The following is a 19507-nucleotide window of genomic DNA, read 5'->3' on the forward strand; positions in this document are numbered from 1 at the left end:
CCCATGCACTGCCAGTAAGTTTCCGCAGGATGTTATTGCGTGCAGCTACTTTGTGCTTTGTGTTAATGCAGTGTTTCCTATGTGTCAGTGTTCTAAGGTGCTTGCGAGGCAGGCGGGACCAAGAGCAGGGCCTCACCAAATGACCTTAGGGATCTTCCTGGCTCATAGGAGGAGATACGTTCGGACAAGTAGAATGGGCTAGAACCGTTTAGGGCTTTATAGGTCAAGACCAGCACTTTGAATTGGGCTCGGTAGCATATCGGCAGTCAGTGGAGCTGGCTTAACAGGGGGGTGGTATGCTCCCTGTAAGCTGTCCCAGTTATTAATCTAGCTGCCGCCCATTGTACTAGTTGGAGCTTCCAGGCCATCTTCAAAGGCAACCCCATGTAGAGAGCGCTGCAGTAGTCCAAACGGGATGTAACCAGAGTGTGGACCACCATGGCCAAGTCAGACCTCCCAAGGTACGGGCGCAGCTGGCACACAAGTCTGAGTTGTGCGAAGGCTCCTCTGGCCACTGCCAAGACCTGGGGTTCCAGGCTCAGCGATGAGTCCAGGAGAATCCCCAGACTGCGAACCCCCAGACTGTGAACCATGTTCCTATGTTGCACCGTATCATAAACTGCCATAAAATCCACAAAAACTGTTCCTGTAACTCAACCTTTCTCAATGTACTCAGTCAGATTAAGAATTTGAGCTGTACAGTTTTTCCCTGGTCTGAAACTTGCTTGTTGTGGAATAAGCTGGGGTTCAATAACAGGTCCTAATTGATTTAATAGCATCCTCTCATATACTTTATATAGATGGCATAAGGGAGAGAATGGTTGGTAGTTCTTGGCATTGGAGGCATCTTTACCAGGTTTTAAAATGGTAATGATCTTAGTTTTCCTCCATAGTCTGGGAATCTGTTTGTATGCCAAGCATTGATTGTAGAATTTCAAAAGCCAGTTTTCAGCTTTGGGGCTGAAGTGTTTGATTTGCTCCATCATCAAGTCATCTAGGCCAGGTGCTTTACCAGCATTGAAACCCTTCCTTTTCATGAATGATAGTCTGTGCAACTAGCGCAGAGACTTCATTCTCAGAAAATGCTGAGAGGAGCTAGGAAAGATCAAGGGCTGAAACTAAATTTTAGCCACAAAGTAAAAGTTTGTATTAGATTTTGACCATGCACTTTTCTTTTGACAGTGTGAGAAAATGGCATAAAATACTCTTGGCTAAAACATTCTAAAAAAGAGAGAGAATGGCTGTTCTGAAAGGCCTTCATGGTTAGTGCTGACAATGACTCATAACAACAACATGTGATGTAATCAAATAAAGTAACCTTTCTTTTGGTACCACAAACCTGTCATACAGTATTTTCACCAATGATGTGCTTTTTTGCTTAAAGGAAGGCGGGCTTACAAGTAAGTGTCAAGTCAATAAATTAGAGGGTCTTATGTCAGGGACATTAGAAGTCAGTTAACATAAGTATATGTTCAGGCTGAGCTGAGAAGGTTTTTTTTACCACCACTCCTCCTCCTCCTCAAAGCATTTAAAGTCTGCTGAAATTGAACTGCTGCTTGCACACAGAAGAAACCAAGCAGGCATTAGGAAGTTTAGATATAAACTCAAGAGTGAACGAACATTTGCCTCCAGCTGGTTAGCAAGCCTTGCTTCATGCAGCATGAATCCTCGCCTCAGTACCTTGTTATTTTCACTGCTACTTCTTCTAACCCTCAGAATTCAGGAGCTGATAGAAGCTTGCAGCTGCGCCCCTGCACATCCTCAGCAGCAAATCTGCGATTCTGCTTTAGGTGAGTCATATTAAACCCTATATACTTTTTCTCCTAGTGGAAGAAAAGCAACAGAATGGGGATTGACTGTAGGCATACTTTTCTGCAGGGCTCTAGGGATCCCATTTTAACCGCAGCAGTTTGGAGCTCTAAAGGAAGAGGTATAAAGATGGAAATGATTTCTGGCATCGGTTGAAAGCATTTGGAAGCAGTTATTCCTGTTTCTTTTGCTTTTCCACTTTCTTTGCAACAATTTGTTGGAATTTGTGCGAAATCTTTTATAGACTTTTTCTTACAGTGACAAAACCTTAGCTGAGATGGACTTTGATGACATTTAAATGTAAAATAATGAGGATATGGGTTACATAACATGTGTATTGTGCATAGATTTTAGGCTTGTCTTACACTGCCTTGTGAATAGAACAGAGTCAGTTCTGAATCTGATTTATTGGATATAATGAGTTGGATTTTTATCAATGTACTCCTAGCAGGCTATTTAAAATTTATCTACAGATGACATTTTTACAAAATATTTCTCTTTCTCATTGCCTAATTTTCATGACAAGCATTCAAGTTTCACAACTAATCAACAGCAGAATAAGAATTTTTTAAACATTTTGAAGTATTTTCACTTTATCAACTCAAATTGTGGCTAGTTGCTTTCCATCCAGAGTAAAGAGTAAATGTAGAACATGAGTTTCTAAAATGTCACAAAATTAGCATTTCTATGGACAGGCAATACGTTCTGCATACTGATTAATTGCTTTCATTTGCTGACAGAAAATCTTTGTAGCCATGACAAATTCTAAACTCTGTTTAATACCATCAATTAAACTGTTCCTCAAGCTGGCTGTGTTAAGTAATGTTTTCATTAAATTACCTTTGCCAGGCAAGCTAGTCGAGAATAATGTAAAGTATAAGAAGAATACCAGTTAGGTTATTTCCGTTATACAGCTATCATGTGTGTACAAAAGTCAAAATAGTACTCAAAATGCATCTTATGTAATTTGTTTGCATTCTTCTAGTGCCTAATATTACTTTGAATGTAAAATATATTGACATAAGTTTGTATTGGTGAACAGATAAAGACAAGGAAAGAAGACTATGTAATTTTACAATGTTTAAACCAAACAGATGTATCAAGATAAAATGACAGAAAAAAATAGGATTTGTTTCTCATTCTATGCATAAGAATTTTATTTTGTATACAACCAAACTGACTATATAAATGTAACTTTTAAATCTAACTAGTAAATATCCTAAGTTTATGTTTCTTTACTTCAAAGCAAGCAACTCCCCATTGCTATGATGCATTTAGGCCCCTTCTACACTGCCATATAAAATCCAGATTATCTGGTTTGAACTGGATTATATGGCAGTGTAGATTTATATAAGCCAATTCAAAGCAAATAATGTCGATTATCTGCTTTGATAATCTGGATTATATGGCAGTGTAGAAGGGGCCATAGATGAACTGTTTAGTTCCTGAGAAGATTAAATTCTCTTTGTATTTAATTTTATTATCTTCAAAACATTCAGTTCTTTTTGACCTTGTCTACTGAATATTTCATTACTCTTTGTTTCTAGCATATAGTTTAGGAAATGAACACTAAAGGCTATTATGTGTGTATGTGACTCCAGCTCACCTGTTGATTTATAGCCACCCCATACATTTCACTGGGTTTTCTTAGGCAAGGAATACTCAGAAATGGTTTCCCCAGTCCCGTCTTCAAAATATAGCCCACAGCACCTGATAATCATTGGCATTCTCCCATCAAATTACTAATTAGGGCTGACCCTATTTAGTTTCCAAGATCTATAGCATACCTGTAAGCTATAGAAAATCTGGATCATGTGGACTTTAGAGAGCTATCCTATCATGTCATATATAATGAGTGAACTCAATTAATCGGTGCCAACAGGAATGAGATCAAAAGGGACACACTAAAACACACCAATTATCCCATTTGAGTAAATCCAAAGAAGTACAAATAATCTTCATGAGGAAAAAAAACCCCAAGTCATGCCCTTCCTGTAAACAGAGACATGAAGACTGAATATGACCTGTGGTCAGATGCCATTATATTTGGATGTCTATTTTTAGAAAACTGACAAATTTTTGACTCTCTTCATATTTTCAGTGTGAATCTAGAATGTAAAAATTACAGAACTGACTTTAATAAAAATGCTAAATCTCACTTTCTTCCCTTTTTTCATAATGTAAAAGTGAACTAGGAACTCCTATCCACAAAAAAGGAAGTATGTATTATATAATAGGATAAATATCAGATTTGTGTCAATATGTCTGATTAAAAACTCTTCTTTCCCACCTCGTAACTTTGATTTTTTATTTTTGAAATATTGCATGTAAAAGAGAAAGGATAGCACAACTTTGAGTTGGGATAGCCTGAATAAGTAGCACAGTCAGGTGAAATGTATGTGAGGTATGATACCAGTAAATACATTAATAAAAGGGCTTCCTCCATCATGAAAAAAGATATACAGAGGTAAAGTGGGTACAACCTAGAGAAAGCAATGGTCAGTCTAGTTTTGCTCTGGAAGAAAAGGGCTACAAGAGATTTGGGATGGTTGGTCTTCATGCTCCTACCCAAGGGCTATAAGCCTGCAACAGGCCTTCTACAAATGACCTCGGACTAATTCAGAACTTTTAGCATTCCCTAAATGAAACCAGGAGTACTTTAATTGTAGCATTTGTTTGCGTGATTAGTGGAGTGAAATTTGTGCTATTCCTGGCAAAGTAGCTTTTGTTGTTTCAACCCATGCCTAGTTTCTAAGCGCTTTACACTATCAAACAGGCCGAAGTAGTTTGAAAGAAGTCAGATGGGACATTGACATTGAAAGATAATGTGTAGGAATACTGCACACAGAAAATATGGATATGGATTTTAAAGACACATTAGGCACATATATAGCAGCAGAAGCTGTGTAATGCAGTAACTTATACAAAAACATTGTCAACGCAGATAATCTAACAAACTAACTTATGTGACCCATTTCAGTAAAACAATGGACATTTCCAAGACATGTCAATTTTTTAAAATTACCATCCTACCCCAGACTTGTCTTAATTAGGAAACTATTCCCTTCATTATGTTTTAGCTTATACATCAACAATTGTTTAAACTTCTCATTATGTACCTGTTCAGGACTGTAATCAATGCATATTTGTTTCTGCATGCATAGTCCACAGAGCTTACTACTGTCGACACATGGGTCACTACCACCCCTGCTGCCATCACTTACTCTTGATGAAATGGAGGGTGACGCTAAGTCTACCATAGATCATCTCTCCTCCTTAGGGGGACCTGAGTGTTGGACTATGACTCTAAAGAACAAGATTTGAGTTCCCATGCAACTATGGAAAGCCAGTGACTAACTATGGACAAGTCACATTCTTGCAGCCTCAGAGGAAGGCAAAAGCAAACCCTCCTCGAACAAATTATGTCAAGAAAACCACATAAGGTCACAATAAAGTCACAATTGTAAATGACTTTTAGACAGACAACTCTTCCTGTTTTTTTCCCTTCTGAGAGGTTCTGTCCTGTCAATCTCCAGGGCTTTAGAGGGCAGATACTCCGGTATGTCTTTCTGGACCACAGACAAATGCACCACAGACCTCTTGCATGTCAACCATATACTGATGCTGAATTTTACTGGCAGATGTGACAATATGGTGAACTGGAATGGTGGCTGCTGAATTTACACGATGAAGATGGAAGTATGGCTTCTGCTGGGTTGAAAGGAGGCTATAGTGGAGTCACATAATGCTTGGTTGCTAATCTCTTGCCGATATTTATGAGAATCTCTTTGAGTCCTACCTCAATGTGCTTGGTATTGAACCTTGGATGCTGAGAAAATGAAGCATGTCTTCTACCACCAAACTTCTCTTGCTAATAAGCCAAAAGATTGACATTCCTAAATTTGAACAAGGAAGCACTCTTCAAACGTACTGTGCTGCTGCCAGTGAGTTATGGGAATACAAATGAATTTTGGTTATGGAATCTAAACCTGAATTGGCCTAGTGAATTTATGTTGTATAATTTGCAAGCTCAAGGATAGAATTCTGAAAGCTAAAAGATGCATTTTTGAAGCTTTAACACTTGTACTTGAAGAAGAAGCTCACCTGAACATCTCTCTCTTAACTGAATGCAAAGCTTTTGAGGGACAACCTCTCATCCCTGTGAAGTTTTTCTTTGTTGAGTTCATATGTAATCCTATTTCTTGGGTTTAAGATGTAGTCATTAAGATAACAAAAAAAGCTGTGTTCCATATGGGCTCCTTGATATGTAATGTACCAATTAACAGGCTTCTGTAAATGTGTTCATTTCCTAGACAAGCTGTGTTTTCCTTGCTCAAAATTGGGTTGGGGAGCTTTTTGGCAATGGAAGTATTTTGGAAATATTTTTCCTTCTTTTATGAACAAACCCACAAAAATCAACATATGAAATGTGAAAGTCCTTGTCAGCAATTCTATTATGATTTCTGAAGCTCTGGAGCACATAAAAACCTGCTGACATATTAATCAGCAAACTTGGGTGAGCCAGTATTTTACCACTGAAAGAATGAAATGAACTAATTTATATAATTATCACAGTTAGAACTTCTAAATTGACTACTATTCATCATGGTAACAATACTCTATTCCAGTTAAAATAAGAGTATTCCATAGAGCTAAAAAGAAATTGGATGAGACAGCCCATACTATCGCACACGACAGTGCCTTCATAATTGCAGTTTTGGTTAACCAGACATTTTATATGTCCCTATTTTCTTCAGGACTGCAAGACAGAAATATCTTTCTCAATATTGCATTTCAGACAAAACATGTTACATTTTTTTCTAGAAGCCACTGAATCAAATTTAGAACTTTGTCACCCATTGATGGGATTTCCTGGTACATTATCTCCTCTAAGTAAATGTGTCGTCCATCAATATAAAGTGGCTAACATGCATTTTTCATCTACATTACGATTCCTACAAACCATTTCTCATCTACTGTTGGCTAGAATTATAATCCCCTTCCCTCTTTCCTCTCCAGAAGAGAAGGTTGACAAGAGATAAGATGGCAATGTATAAATATGTGAGGGGAAGTCACAGGGAGGATGGAGTAAGTTTGTTCTCTGCTGCCCTGGAGACTAGGACGCAGAACAATGGCTTCAAACTACAAGAAAGGAGATTCCACCTGAACATTAGGAAGAACTTCCTCACTGGGTTGTTGTATGTCTTTCGGGCTGTGTGGCCATGTTCCAGAAGCATTCTCTCCTGACGTTTCGCCCACATCTATGGCAGGCATCCTCAGAGGTTGTGAGGTATGGATAAACTAAGTAAGGAAAGGAAAGAATATATATCTGTGTCCAAGGTGTGGCAAGAGTCCTTTGTCACATACAACAACAGAAAGGAAGAAACCATGAAAATGAACAAAATCTGGCTACCAGTATTACAAAACTCCAAAATCAAAACAGTAGATGGGAACCAACACAATGAAGGCTTGACTGAACAAAGGATGCCCCCAGGCAAGGGACAAAACATCTCCAATGCTAATTAGGGTGATTAACAGAAACATTAATGCTGGCTCCCAGTGACAAAGGACTCTTGCCACACCTTGGACACAGATATATATTCTTTCCTTTCCTTACTTAGTTTATCCATACCTCACAACCTCTGAGGATGCCTGCCATAGATGTGGGCGAAACGTCAGGAGAGAATGCTTCTGGAACATGGCCACACAGCCCGAAAGACATACAACAACCCTGTGATCCCGGCCATGAAAGCCTTCGACAACACAACTTCCTCACTGTGAGAGCTGTTCAGCAGTGGAACTCTGTGGCCTGGAATGTGATGGAGGCTCCTTCTTTGGAGGCTTTTAAACAGAGGCTGGATGGCCATATGTCTGGGGTGCTTTGAATGTGATATTCCTGCTTCTTGGCAGGGGGATGGACTGGATGGCCCACGAGATCTCTTCCAACTCTATGGTTCTGCTGAATATCTTAGAATAGGGTGGGTGTGGGCGAGAGCACTGTCCTGCAGGCCACAAAAAGTTTAATCTTTAGGCTGTCACAGAATTTTCTTGAAGAACCTTTTTCATTTCTGTAGCAAGATCCGCAAGATCCATTAAAAGGACATCTTGCTAGCCTCAAATCCATGTTTTACTACATTTTCAGGTGTAACAAATCATAAAACTTTTGTGAAATGTTCTGTGGCAGATTGACTCAGCTGCCTCCATTTCTGGAATCTTCTGTGTTGAAACCCATGTGCTCTCAGCTCCTCCTTCTTGCCTGTCAAATTATGTCTTCAAGTTGCCTTTTAAGTTGTAGTGACCCTATGAATTTCATAAAGTTTTCTTAGACAAGGAATATCCAGAGGTGGTTTTGCCTCTGAAAAATAGACTTCTGGAGTTGGTATTCATTGGTGATCTCTTAGTCAAGTGTAACCCAGGGCTAACCCTGCTTAACTTCAAAGATCAGACAGGATATGGTGCCCTTCGGGTATACACCAGTAAAAAAGGGAAAGAATTCCCTGGTATAACTTCCTGGAAAGGTTCATGTTTGACAGTGTAAGATACAGTATGGATATATGGCTTTTAAGAGAGTTGTTCTTTTAAGAGAGATGATGTTCTCTTTCTAGTAGTTAATTTGGAAAGGGAGACCTTAACAGATATAGATATGATGATTGTGATACTAATACTCTATAAGTATTTTCTTCTAAGTCAAATGTTTCATTTAACTTAAGCGGCCTTAATAGCCAAATGATGTAACTTGTATGACATCTCATGAATATGGTGTTGGTATGAAAGCTTTGTCATATAGAAGGGAGATAACATATCAAACAGCTAGGGAAGAAAGAATCTTAAAATTCTTGATTTAATAACTGTATATGTTTAACATTCAAAGTTACAGCCATGTTAATCTGAAATATGAGTGTGCAAAGTGATCTTGCAGCACCTGGGAGGGAGGGAAGGACAATTTAGCCAATAGAGGCAGATGTACCATAATGAAACGTATTAGAGAACTGTGGTGTGTTTTTATATAGCAAAGTTTATGTCGTTTTCCTTGACTTGGTACCTTCGCATTACAAAAATATGTAGCAGTAGAATATAATAAACAAAGTATTGGATCTGTAACAAGTATTTTATTTTAATTTATTTGCAGTGATTCGAGCAAAAATTTCTAGTGAAAAAGTGATTGCACCAAGTGAGGATCCTCTTCATACTCACAAAATGATCCGGTATGAAATCAAACAAATAAAGGTACATCAAATCCCTTGCCTTCATTTAAGCTAAAAGGCTACTGCTAAACAAATGCACAATTACTTTAAAGACGGCCTCAGTAAACATTTTTTCCTATGAAACTCATGCCTCAAGCACTGACAATCCTCTGATGAGACTTTACCCTGAATTCTGTTGTATGAAAAATTAAAAGTCAGACCTATACCATACAGACAGCATGTTATTAGAAGCCGAGAGCATGTTAGTGTTCCAGAGATGTGATCCTCCAAGAGCGTCTTTGAGCAGTAAGTACTGCAAATGAAGCCTATATTTACTGACCAATGACTAACTACAAAAGAAAAGCAATTGGCAAGCTATGGGAGGAATGAAAAGCTCCTGATTTGACAGTGAGTTTGTTTTTTCTTAGCACTCAAGGAATTCCCATTTCTAGTAACCTGCTGTCTCTATTATATGGTTTGATCTTACAAGCAAGGCCTTCTCTGTAGCAGCCTCAATATATATCTACACTGAAAGTTAATTCTTCCCCTCAGAAATTTTGCTGCTGTGCCATTAAAAAAAAGATATTTTGCTGTTATAGTTTATTTAGATTGTACCATTTTGTGGATATTTTGTTATTACTGTTTGGAGATCAATATGAAAATATGATATACCATTTTCTAAAAATATAAGCCAAAAGGCTACCAGCAGAATTTTTTCCCCTAACACAACACTTATTTGGATTGGATGTTGAAGGTCCTTACAGTGATGGTGCCCTCTCTTTAAATTAATCTCCCATGAAACGATGTCAAATGCGATTTTAAACTAGTTTTCATGTGTCAGTTAACTCAGAAGGTCTCTAATAACAACTTGAGGTAGCTGCTATCCATTTTATGAATATAAGAGCATGGTTTCTAGGAAAAGTAAATAAAGTGAAATATAGTGGTTTGGACTGAAACCACCTTTGGAAATCCAACTGTGGGATACGCTGCTGAAAGTAGAGAACCATACAGTCCACCAAAAGGTGTTGTAGAAATCTGGAGATCCTCCAGAATTGTGTGTAACTATGATCTCATCTACATGTAGCTCATAATATGTGGCCAGTCTGAAGTACCAATTCTCTTGACTGGCCCCAAGGGTGGCTATACTCTGCATGCTCGCCCTGCAGGGGCAACAGCGTGGAGTCCAGGTGGTACAGTGAGGCCAAAACCAGTTCGGTCCTGATGGATGGTCCTCACCTTGCCTTTCTTGTTCTCACCACCACATGGCCGCAGAGCTCTTGACCAGGGGCTTTTGCTGAATTAAACTACAGCAAAAAAGCAGAATACAATTTGGGATTGTTATGTGAATATGGGGCAAAAAATTAAAATACATGAAAAAAGTGAGAAAACTACCTGGTAAACTTAAGATACAATACTATTCTCATTTTAATTGGAAACAAGGACCACTGAAGTGAATGGGACATGCTGTTTGCAAAGGATTTCATAATATTTTGTGAGGAAAAGCTTCAGCAGACTTTCTTTTGCACAGGGACCAAACTTTGACCTGCATTTACACTTCCACAGTTTCTTTTAGAATAAACAATGAGGTATATAATTTACCATTTAAATGGTAAAGAGGATTTATGGGCACCCTGTATTTATACACTGAAGGGATTCTAGTGATTTCTGTCATTTACAAAGCAGAATATGTTTATATAACATATAAACATGTTGTGTCAAATGTATCTATTTGACCTAAATAGTATTTTTTTTATCAATGTTATGTCATGGTGCCAGCTAGCATTTACTAGATCATTGCTATTTATTTGATTATATTTTCCATTTCAGCATGTTCATGGACTATTAGTTACATATTTTCAAACATTACTAAAACTCTGGCCTTAGTTGTTAAAACTGCTTATAACTGTCAACATTTAGTATAATCTAATCACATAACAATTCATGGATGGCTATTTTTCAGTAATGTTACTGTAAATTGTGGCAGGCATTAAAAAGGTACTTAATGTTTCAGGTTCCTTTTAAACATGAATATACTGCAACAAATGTTTAATAAAGCCTTCTACAGTCCATTATATTTGATAAATATTCTACACATAGTATAGAATTGGAGCTGAGACTGACATACACATTATGAAAATGTATATATGAATTACCATACTTTCTAAATGCATATATACACATTTATAATGTGTATATATGGATTACTTTGTAAATATATATAAAAAGTGAAACTTTGGGAGCAGATGTGCTGGTATTCTAGTAAACTGTGTGATGGGTTCTCATGCAGGTTTCAGAGAAAAAGAAACTGAAATAATCCTTTTGAAAATAGAGGCACGGGAATGTCCGCACTGATGATGTTCTTACAAAAAATGATACTAGTAATTGGATTTAGTACAGCACTAGAATTTATCCTTAAATAATTGGCCAGCTGAGACATTTCATTCTTATTTGAATGAAAAACTTGTGTATTAGACATCATTACAGATCAGTATTACCCCAGATGGCTGTCCATGGACTAGTGCCAGTTCCTGAACCATTGGCTGCTGGTCCCTAGTGAATTTCAAGGGGAAAAACTGGACCCAATGAACACACAATGGTAGTTTCTGCTGTGGAAAAACGTCAGTTTCCAACATCAGATAGTTTGGGATGCACTTCATAGATCATTCATGATACTATTAGACCTAGTAAGCACCATGTAGCATTTCTAAATGACAGAGACAAATATTTCAGAATAAGCCTCCAGTTTTATGTGTTGAACTGGCTAGTAGGCTCAGTTGATTAGTCATACAGTGTACAGATCCTTGTGCGCAGAAGCCCAGAAGAAGCTGCAGAGATGAGCCACCAATAAATGATACAGTGACGGCTTGTTGCACTGTCTGCCACTTGATTTTCCCACACCATCATCTTCACCTAACATTACTGGACATAACAATGCATCTTCATGATAGTAGGAAACCAAGCTGTGTTAAACAGAGACAGTTTTTAACATTTTGTGTGGCTCATGGATACAATTAGCAAAAATCCTCTTTTTTGTCCTCTGCCCATATAGATGTTTAAAGGATTTGAAAAACTGAAAGATGTTCAGTTTGTCTACACACCTTTTGATTCATCACTTTGTGGGGTGAAACTGGAAGCCAACAACAAGAAGCAGTATCTCCTTACAGGTAATGTTTTAAATGCCAGAACGTAGGCACAACTATACAAAGTTCTGGGCACTGATAATAATCAATGATGTATTTTATTAAAATGTGCCATTTTGCGAATATACTTTAATGTAAATTGTTAGCTTGTTTTTTGTATTTGTATATAGGTTTGTAAACTACTAAAATAATAAATGAATGCATAATTCCCTCCAGGCAGCTAAGGTCTGGAAGAGAGGAGGTTTGAAAGAGATATGAGTAACTCACCCACCCATAAGATCAACTGAGTTATTTTGTGGCCCACAAGAGCCACAGAATGTCCTGTATTCACTACCTGGAAGTAAACTATATTGGACTCAATAGTACTTACTTTTGAATATATACATAAGGTTATGCTTTTATCACAGGAAGAAGTAAAATGTTGATTGATTTGGTAGTGTGAATTGCACACATGGTTTTCAGAACAACTACTGTTTTGTTGTATTCCTTAATTAGGACAAATTTTAGATGATGGCAAAGTTCTCGTCCATTTGTGTAACTACATTGAACCATGGGATGACCTTACCTTCTCTCAAAAGAAGAGTCTGAATCAGAGATATCAAATGGGCTGTGGCTGTAAAGTAAGTATGTAGCAGTGCTATGGATCCCATTTTACTCTTCGAGCAAAAAGAAGATAAATTCAGGAAGTCAATTCCTTTTACTTGACTATTTTGCTAGAATGCAAAAAGAGTGCTTTCTAAAAACAAAACAAAACCCAGGCCAATCTCACTAAAAATGATGAAGACAACAATTTCAAACAAATATTCCAGGCTGCTCTGATCAACATTGGAATCTGTCTACTTATGTTTCTTCTGGAGTGGCTAGAGTATTGAATTGCTCTAATCTATCCTGATCCCAATGAAAACTTAATCTATTCTAGACAGAATAATTCAGATATCAACATCCCCTTGCCCAATCCATGAATAATGTAATAAACAACGTAATATATTTCTTAACCCACATATTCAAAGAGAGATTATTTTGAGGTTGTGATGAAACACAAACTGAATTTTTAAATGTAAAGTGATTTATGTACTGTAAAAACATTTTTTTCTTGTGCTTAGGGTACACGAAATGCTCTAGTGGTGTGAGTGTGAAACTGGTGTAGTAATATAAAATAATGTACATATGTAGGCTAATATCCCTGTTGATGTCTCTGGAAGAACTAATGAGCTGCAATGTCTATAATTGATTTCCTGACGGAATCTATTGAATAAGGTAGCCACACAAATATTTCATCACCGGATTGTGGATTCCGACAATCACATGTTGTTAATGCAACATGGAATTTACCACATCTACCTTCATGAGAATTTGTTACCATGATAGAAATTATACTCAAAAGTGATTTATTGATACAGAATCTGAGCATGTGATTATACAACAGGCACAAATTTAATCCCTTTTCTTCTGAACTACACATATACTCCTTAAAAAAACACATCCACCACGGAAAAGAGAAATATAATACTCAGATAACATTTATATGCATAACAGTAGTTTATATTAGAAATTCTACGTACTATGATGGAATATTCTTGCTTGCAAACCTACCTCCAGTACCTTTTGTGCATAATGCAGATACTCAGCTGGTACTTACACTGCCCCTTTGATCTATGATGGCAATATTGGCACAAATTAATTGACAACTTGTTAAAGACATTCAAAGGAAGGTGACATCTCACAGAATACAGATAAAGTATTTAAAAACATTCCAAAATTATTAAAAACACCTTTTTATGTGTTACAAATCCTGACATGAATAATCCTAGACTGGAGAATCTTCATAGTTTGATACTTATTCTGAGTAGAATTTGAATGTGTCTGTTTTTCTGTGCCAAAAAAACTATTTCCTGTTCTATTTATTTATCGTGTCAGAAGCAAATTGAGAATACAGTTATAATGTATAGAAAAACCACAAAGTTAAAACTAGACATTATGCTAAATTTCCTTTGACCAAAAGCTGTGCTGAAATTTTTGTACTGTAATTGGGGGATTTCCTGTGCTGAAAATATTGTACTGTAATTGGGGGATAATTCAATACAAAATAGTATCTCAATGCAGAAATATTATTTTTTGTATAGAATATGGTTTTTGATGTGCAAAAAAGGCTATTGTTGCATACAAATTTTGAACAGCAAATAGTCTTTAATAGTGTCTGTGGAGATTTTGAATATGTTTGCAAAGTAGAAAGAAAAATGTTAAAATTACTCATTGCTTTCTTCAAGATTAGTGAATAATTACACAGTGTTAACAGGATGGGTCTATACCATCTTATGTTCCTATATTAGAAGAGTCTATCCACCATTTCATGTCAGAGTATATATATTATGTTGGTCCAAAGATCTAACCTGTTCCATGCATAAGAATGCATCCCTGTATTCATCATCTCAAATTAACTGAAGCTTTCCATATAATTCAGAAACAATGTTATTTTACTGCAATTATTTTTAATGCCAATACCTTTGTAAATTTTGTGAAATGGAATTTTATGCATTGATACAGTGTGTTTTAAAGACAATGGAATTAATGACATTTTCTGTATTTAGATTTCAACCTGCTACATGGTGCCTTGTTCAATCACTACACCAAATGAATGCCTGTGGACAGATTGGCTGATAGAGAGAAAGCTGTATGGGCATCAAGCAAAGCATTACGCCTGTATTAAGCGCAGCGATGGAACATGCAGCTGGTATCGGGGTGGTCCTCCTCCAGAGAAGGAGTTTGTAGATATGAGTGAACCGTGAATGATGTAATTTCTTCCAAAGCCCCAGAGGTCATGTCCATCCAAGTTCATGCACGCTCACTGCTGCTTTGAACTTCTGACAACTGTCTCTTGCATTGAAACAAAAGAAAATTGTCCTGTGCCAATAAAGTACAGAGTTCATAGAATTGGCATCCAGACAAGAAGAACAACAAATCTCCTGGAGGTAGCTGCCTTCTACCATTCTTTTTATAAAGGGGTGCTATGTGGGAAAACTGCTTTATTTCTAAGAACAGTAATTTTGCTGGGTTTTTTGTTGAAAAAGATCAAAATGAATGTACCCATACAAAACAAAATATATTAAAAATTTGACTACTATTTTTGTTAACAAAATGAATTACAAAACATCTTTTTTAAATCCAAAATTGTATTTTGGTGGGAGTCGTGGGGATGAACACCATTCTGTGTAGTTCTTTTTCTGCAGTGTAATGTTATGAGACAAACGATCTTGCACAATGTATTTGTAAGATTATAATAGCCTTCTGTAAAAAGCGTGAATGATTAATTTCTCATGCTTCAAATAACACAAGTGAATTGTTTTGTTGTGCGAGCATCATTTAAAATGCTTTATTTTACCTTTCTGTGCACTAAAATATATCTAATCTAGACTTATCTGAAGGATTCATCCAAAAGTATATCACATCAAAAAAAACATCAAAAGCAGATGCAATGTAGGAATCCAATATTATATAATGTAAAACAGAAAAACAGGTTGATTGCTGCATTTCACTACCAGAAAAGTAATATTTATCAAACAAAGATTTATTATTCTATTATGTAATTATTATCACCTTCCAGGATCAGAAATGATACCATCACATACTATCCCAAGTTTTAAAAAATTAAATCAATCAATCAATCAATCAATCAATCAATAAAAATGCTGGTGAACCTCCAGCAATACGGTCACCAGGGTTGTCATTTTTTCCAAGCAACTTCCAATGGTTTGAGATGTACCTAGTTACCACATTTTGGTAACTATCTGCATGAACAATGAAAAAAGGAAAGCATGGATGAAAGAAGGAAATGGTACATAATCATATGTAAACTGTTTAGTACATCAGCAATGGGAAGGGCGTCCCCTGGGCAACGTCCTTGCAGATGGCTAATTCTCTCTTGACTCGGGGAAAAAAAACCCACGGCAGGTAAAGTGGTTTCAAGCTGTTTTAATTCTACAGTTGTCAGTTTAAACAAGGCATACAATCATGCCACAGTAGACATATAGCCATAAATAGCAGCTGTATGTGCTCTCTTTAAGATTCTACACATTATGTATGTTGTCCTCAAAACTTTGGTTATAGGCTGATTATAAATAAGGCTATGATTTGCAAACTTGACTCTTGCATTATATAGGACAAGAGAATCAGTTTTTATAGCTTAGTGGCTGGGCAGAAAATATACTCTTTTAAATAGCACTTTCTCCTCATATTGTTCTGATATTTAAATATATTAAAGAATCTGATTTCATATACAGAATTACTTCACACATTTCATAACACTGAGCTGGTGAAAGTAAGGGCTTTGTAAGTATGTCAGTATTTCTATGTCTAATTCAACTACAATGTGAAACAATTTAATGATAGATCACAATTCCCCTGCCCCAAGTGCTATCTCGATGCAGAATTAATTTTTTAAAGGGATACCAGGCAGACAAATAGTTTCAAGTATGCTAACCAGTTCAAGTCTTTTAAGGAAATACACACTTCACAATCATCTCTGAAGTGTTGGCCCTTTCCAAACCTCATACCAAGGCAGCCACACCTCAGATAATAATTTAGGCCATGTGGCATGCATCAAAGCTGGATGCCACATGATCTAAAGCAATAAAACTTTTGCTGGCATTCCTGTATTCTCAGTTGGGACAGTTAGGAAGTGAGTGCCCTGATGACTTGGATGCCTGTATTACCAGATATGCAGAGGAACACTTATCAGATTCATTATTTAAAAGCAGTCTTAAATGTTTACAGATTCAGAATATAAATTTAACTCCTTAGTTAAGAAAGAAGAAGCCTTGAAAGAAATTTATATTCGTGCATATAATTAACATTTTAAAAATACCATTATACCAAGAGTGGGCAAATATTCTTCTTTTTGTGCAGCAACTTATTCAAGTGTTCTGTAGAGTTTGGAAACAATGAGTTCTAAAGTAATATTTTATTTGGAATTATTTCAGCAGGAAGGATTCCCAATGCAATTCCTTTCCCCCCCTCCAAATAATGTTAAGTTATTTGAATGTTCATTTTTCAAAGAATGAGAACTGGTCATCTTAGTTTCTTGTTCTGTATCTGGTCAATGAACAATGAAGATGACATCCTCCAGCAGTCCTGGAGGATGATGCCGTCTTTATGTGTCAGCCTGTAACAATTTTGATAGATGCTACTTGGCCACCCAATTTCAAACTCAGCCCCTAAATGGTAGTTCATCAGGAGACAGATCTGCTCTGAAGGCAGAAGGATTATTGCAAGAAGGAATAGTAAATACTTCTTCCTGCAGAGATCCCTAAAGAATATATGCAGATATAACGTAACATGATTACATATGTTACTAATAGGGTTAAGGCTCCAATTTGTTACTACAACTTTTATATTTTATTAAGTCCAATGAAATAATTCAAGTATATAATATCTGCAAGAAGAATAAAAGCACTCCAAAATGAATTTCCTTTGGAATCTGATAGTTTATTCTCATATATCTTAATATTTCAAAAAGATGATATATTCTCAACCATAACCTCCAAGGTTTTTTTTAAAGGGAAGACGAGAGCTTGAATTCCTAAGTCTGTTTATTTTTTATTATAGTGAGATCAAAATTTGAACTGTATATTTATTACAGTATGAGGTAAATTGGTAATAATCTGTATACTTGTGTTAAATATTAATGAATAGCTTGTATAAATAAATGAATTCAGCAAGAAACGTATTCAAATAAGCACTCTTACACTACAATAAATAGAGTTAGAATTTTGCTTTTAAAGTACTTTCTAATAATACTAAGCATAAATAATGTTCTTGCTAACCATAAGACCAAGGGATAATATTCCACTGAGGGGACTTTTGAAACTGTTTTCTTTCTCCCTTTCAACTCTTTTTATGTCTTCTGAAACCCAAGTTGCTCAGATACTTTTTTAATGGCTTCATTAAATAAGAATTATTATTTAGCAATCAAATCTCAACAGAAGAAAGAAAACAGTCAGCATCACTAAACCACATGCTACTGTAGCAAAATACTGGCAGATCACCTGTTATCCGTAATTCTGAAATTCAAAATCATTCAAAATCCTCTATATGGGTGGCTGAGATAGTGACAACTTCACTTTTGATGGCTCAATGATCATAAATTCTATTTCATGCAGAAAATTATTAAAAATATTGTGTGATTGCTAAATATTTCTGGGAGTTGAAGGCCAAAACGTCTGGGGACCTACAAGTTGAGAACCACAGTAGTAGAGTCTCAGTAAGTCCTATTATAAGGAGTTTTATTTCTAAGTAAATATGCATAGAATTGCATAGATACAGACATTCTTTTAAAAAAACCCAATAAAATGAGTAAAAATGTCTCTCACATTTTAGTGCCATTACAATGTTTGGACAGCTGAATATGCTTAAGTAATTGTTGATAGAAAAGGATGATGGGGGAGGGTATCAGCCATCAATGAATTACAGAATAGTGGATAAAAAGAATATAATAAAGATTATTTTAATATAAACACCTTGGAATTCAAGCATTACAGATGCAGGAAAGCACTATGAGGAAAGAAATTCCTTCCTGATTGTTTGTGTCCTTTGTTTTTTCTAGATTCTGTAAAAAAACAAACAAACCCTAAACCCCAATCCAACAATAACTGTGTTTTACATAGCAGTAAATAGTTACAGAATTTGTTTGCTCGGTAACTGACTCATCATAGTTAAGTTTTATTTGAAGCCCTTCAAACAGGAAATCCTGGCTTAACTTAACACTTCAACATTTACATAACATACATATGAAAAAAATATTTTGATTGACTTTTCTATTAGACTGTGTCTGCTTTATTTAGCCTACCATATATAATTTTGGATTACATAAATATCTCAATAGTAGATATTCTATGTTTTGAAGGAAGTGGTTGTCAATCACTGAAACAATAAACAGAATTCCTGTAGCTGTAGATAAGACCCATTTCTTTATTAGTCTAGGTGGACATACTATTCAGACAAGCCTGAATAGGTATCTGCATTTTTTCTGAGACATAGCCTGAGCCACATTAGTTTTCCCCACCATGATGTTTTCACCCTGGGTGTATCTACCTTCAAGCCTGTTAACTTATAGGACTCCATAGGGATTTCTCAGCAAGGAATACTCAAGAGGTGGTTTGCCAGTTCCTCCCTCAAAATACAGCTTACAGCACATGGTGTGGTATAGTTTGGCATTTGCCCTCTCACTCTGTGTGTGCAAGTGTATTGCCAATGTCATTTCCATTGTGTCACACAGTGAAAATAAAAAGAATCACTTCATAATATAATAATAAAATCTTCCTGCTAATATAACAGGATGAATGGACCTCTATATTTAATTTTTTGTCTATCTTGTGTGAA

General features: G+C 36.3%; 2 protein-coding genes across 2 annotated transcripts in view; one reads left to right on the forward strand and one right to left on the reverse strand.

Moving 5' to 3' along the window:
• syn2 (synapsin II) overlaps positions 1-19507 on the reverse strand; it is a 202692-nt gene that overhangs the window by 62781 nt on the left and 120404 nt on the right. The gene's annotated exons all lie outside the window — the stretch shown is intronic.
• On the forward strand, positions 1396-15845 carry timp4 (TIMP metallopeptidase inhibitor 4). The gene is made up of 5 exons (XM_003217672.4): positions 1396-1790; positions 8939-9036; positions 12043-12157; positions 12629-12753; positions 14722-15845. The coding sequence occupies exons 1-5, from the start codon at positions 1661-1663 to the stop codon at positions 14917-14919; spliced, it is 666 nt and encodes a 221-aa protein (XP_003217720.2). The 5' UTR covers positions 1396-1660; the 3' UTR covers positions 14920-15845.

The sequence above is a fragment of the Anolis carolinensis genome, chromosome 2, assembly GCF_035594765.1.
Source record: "Anolis carolinensis isolate JA03-04 chromosome 2, rAnoCar3.1.pri, whole genome shotgun sequence".
Lineage (NCBI taxonomy): Eukaryota > Metazoa > Chordata > Lepidosauria > Squamata > Dactyloidae > Anolis > Anolis carolinensis.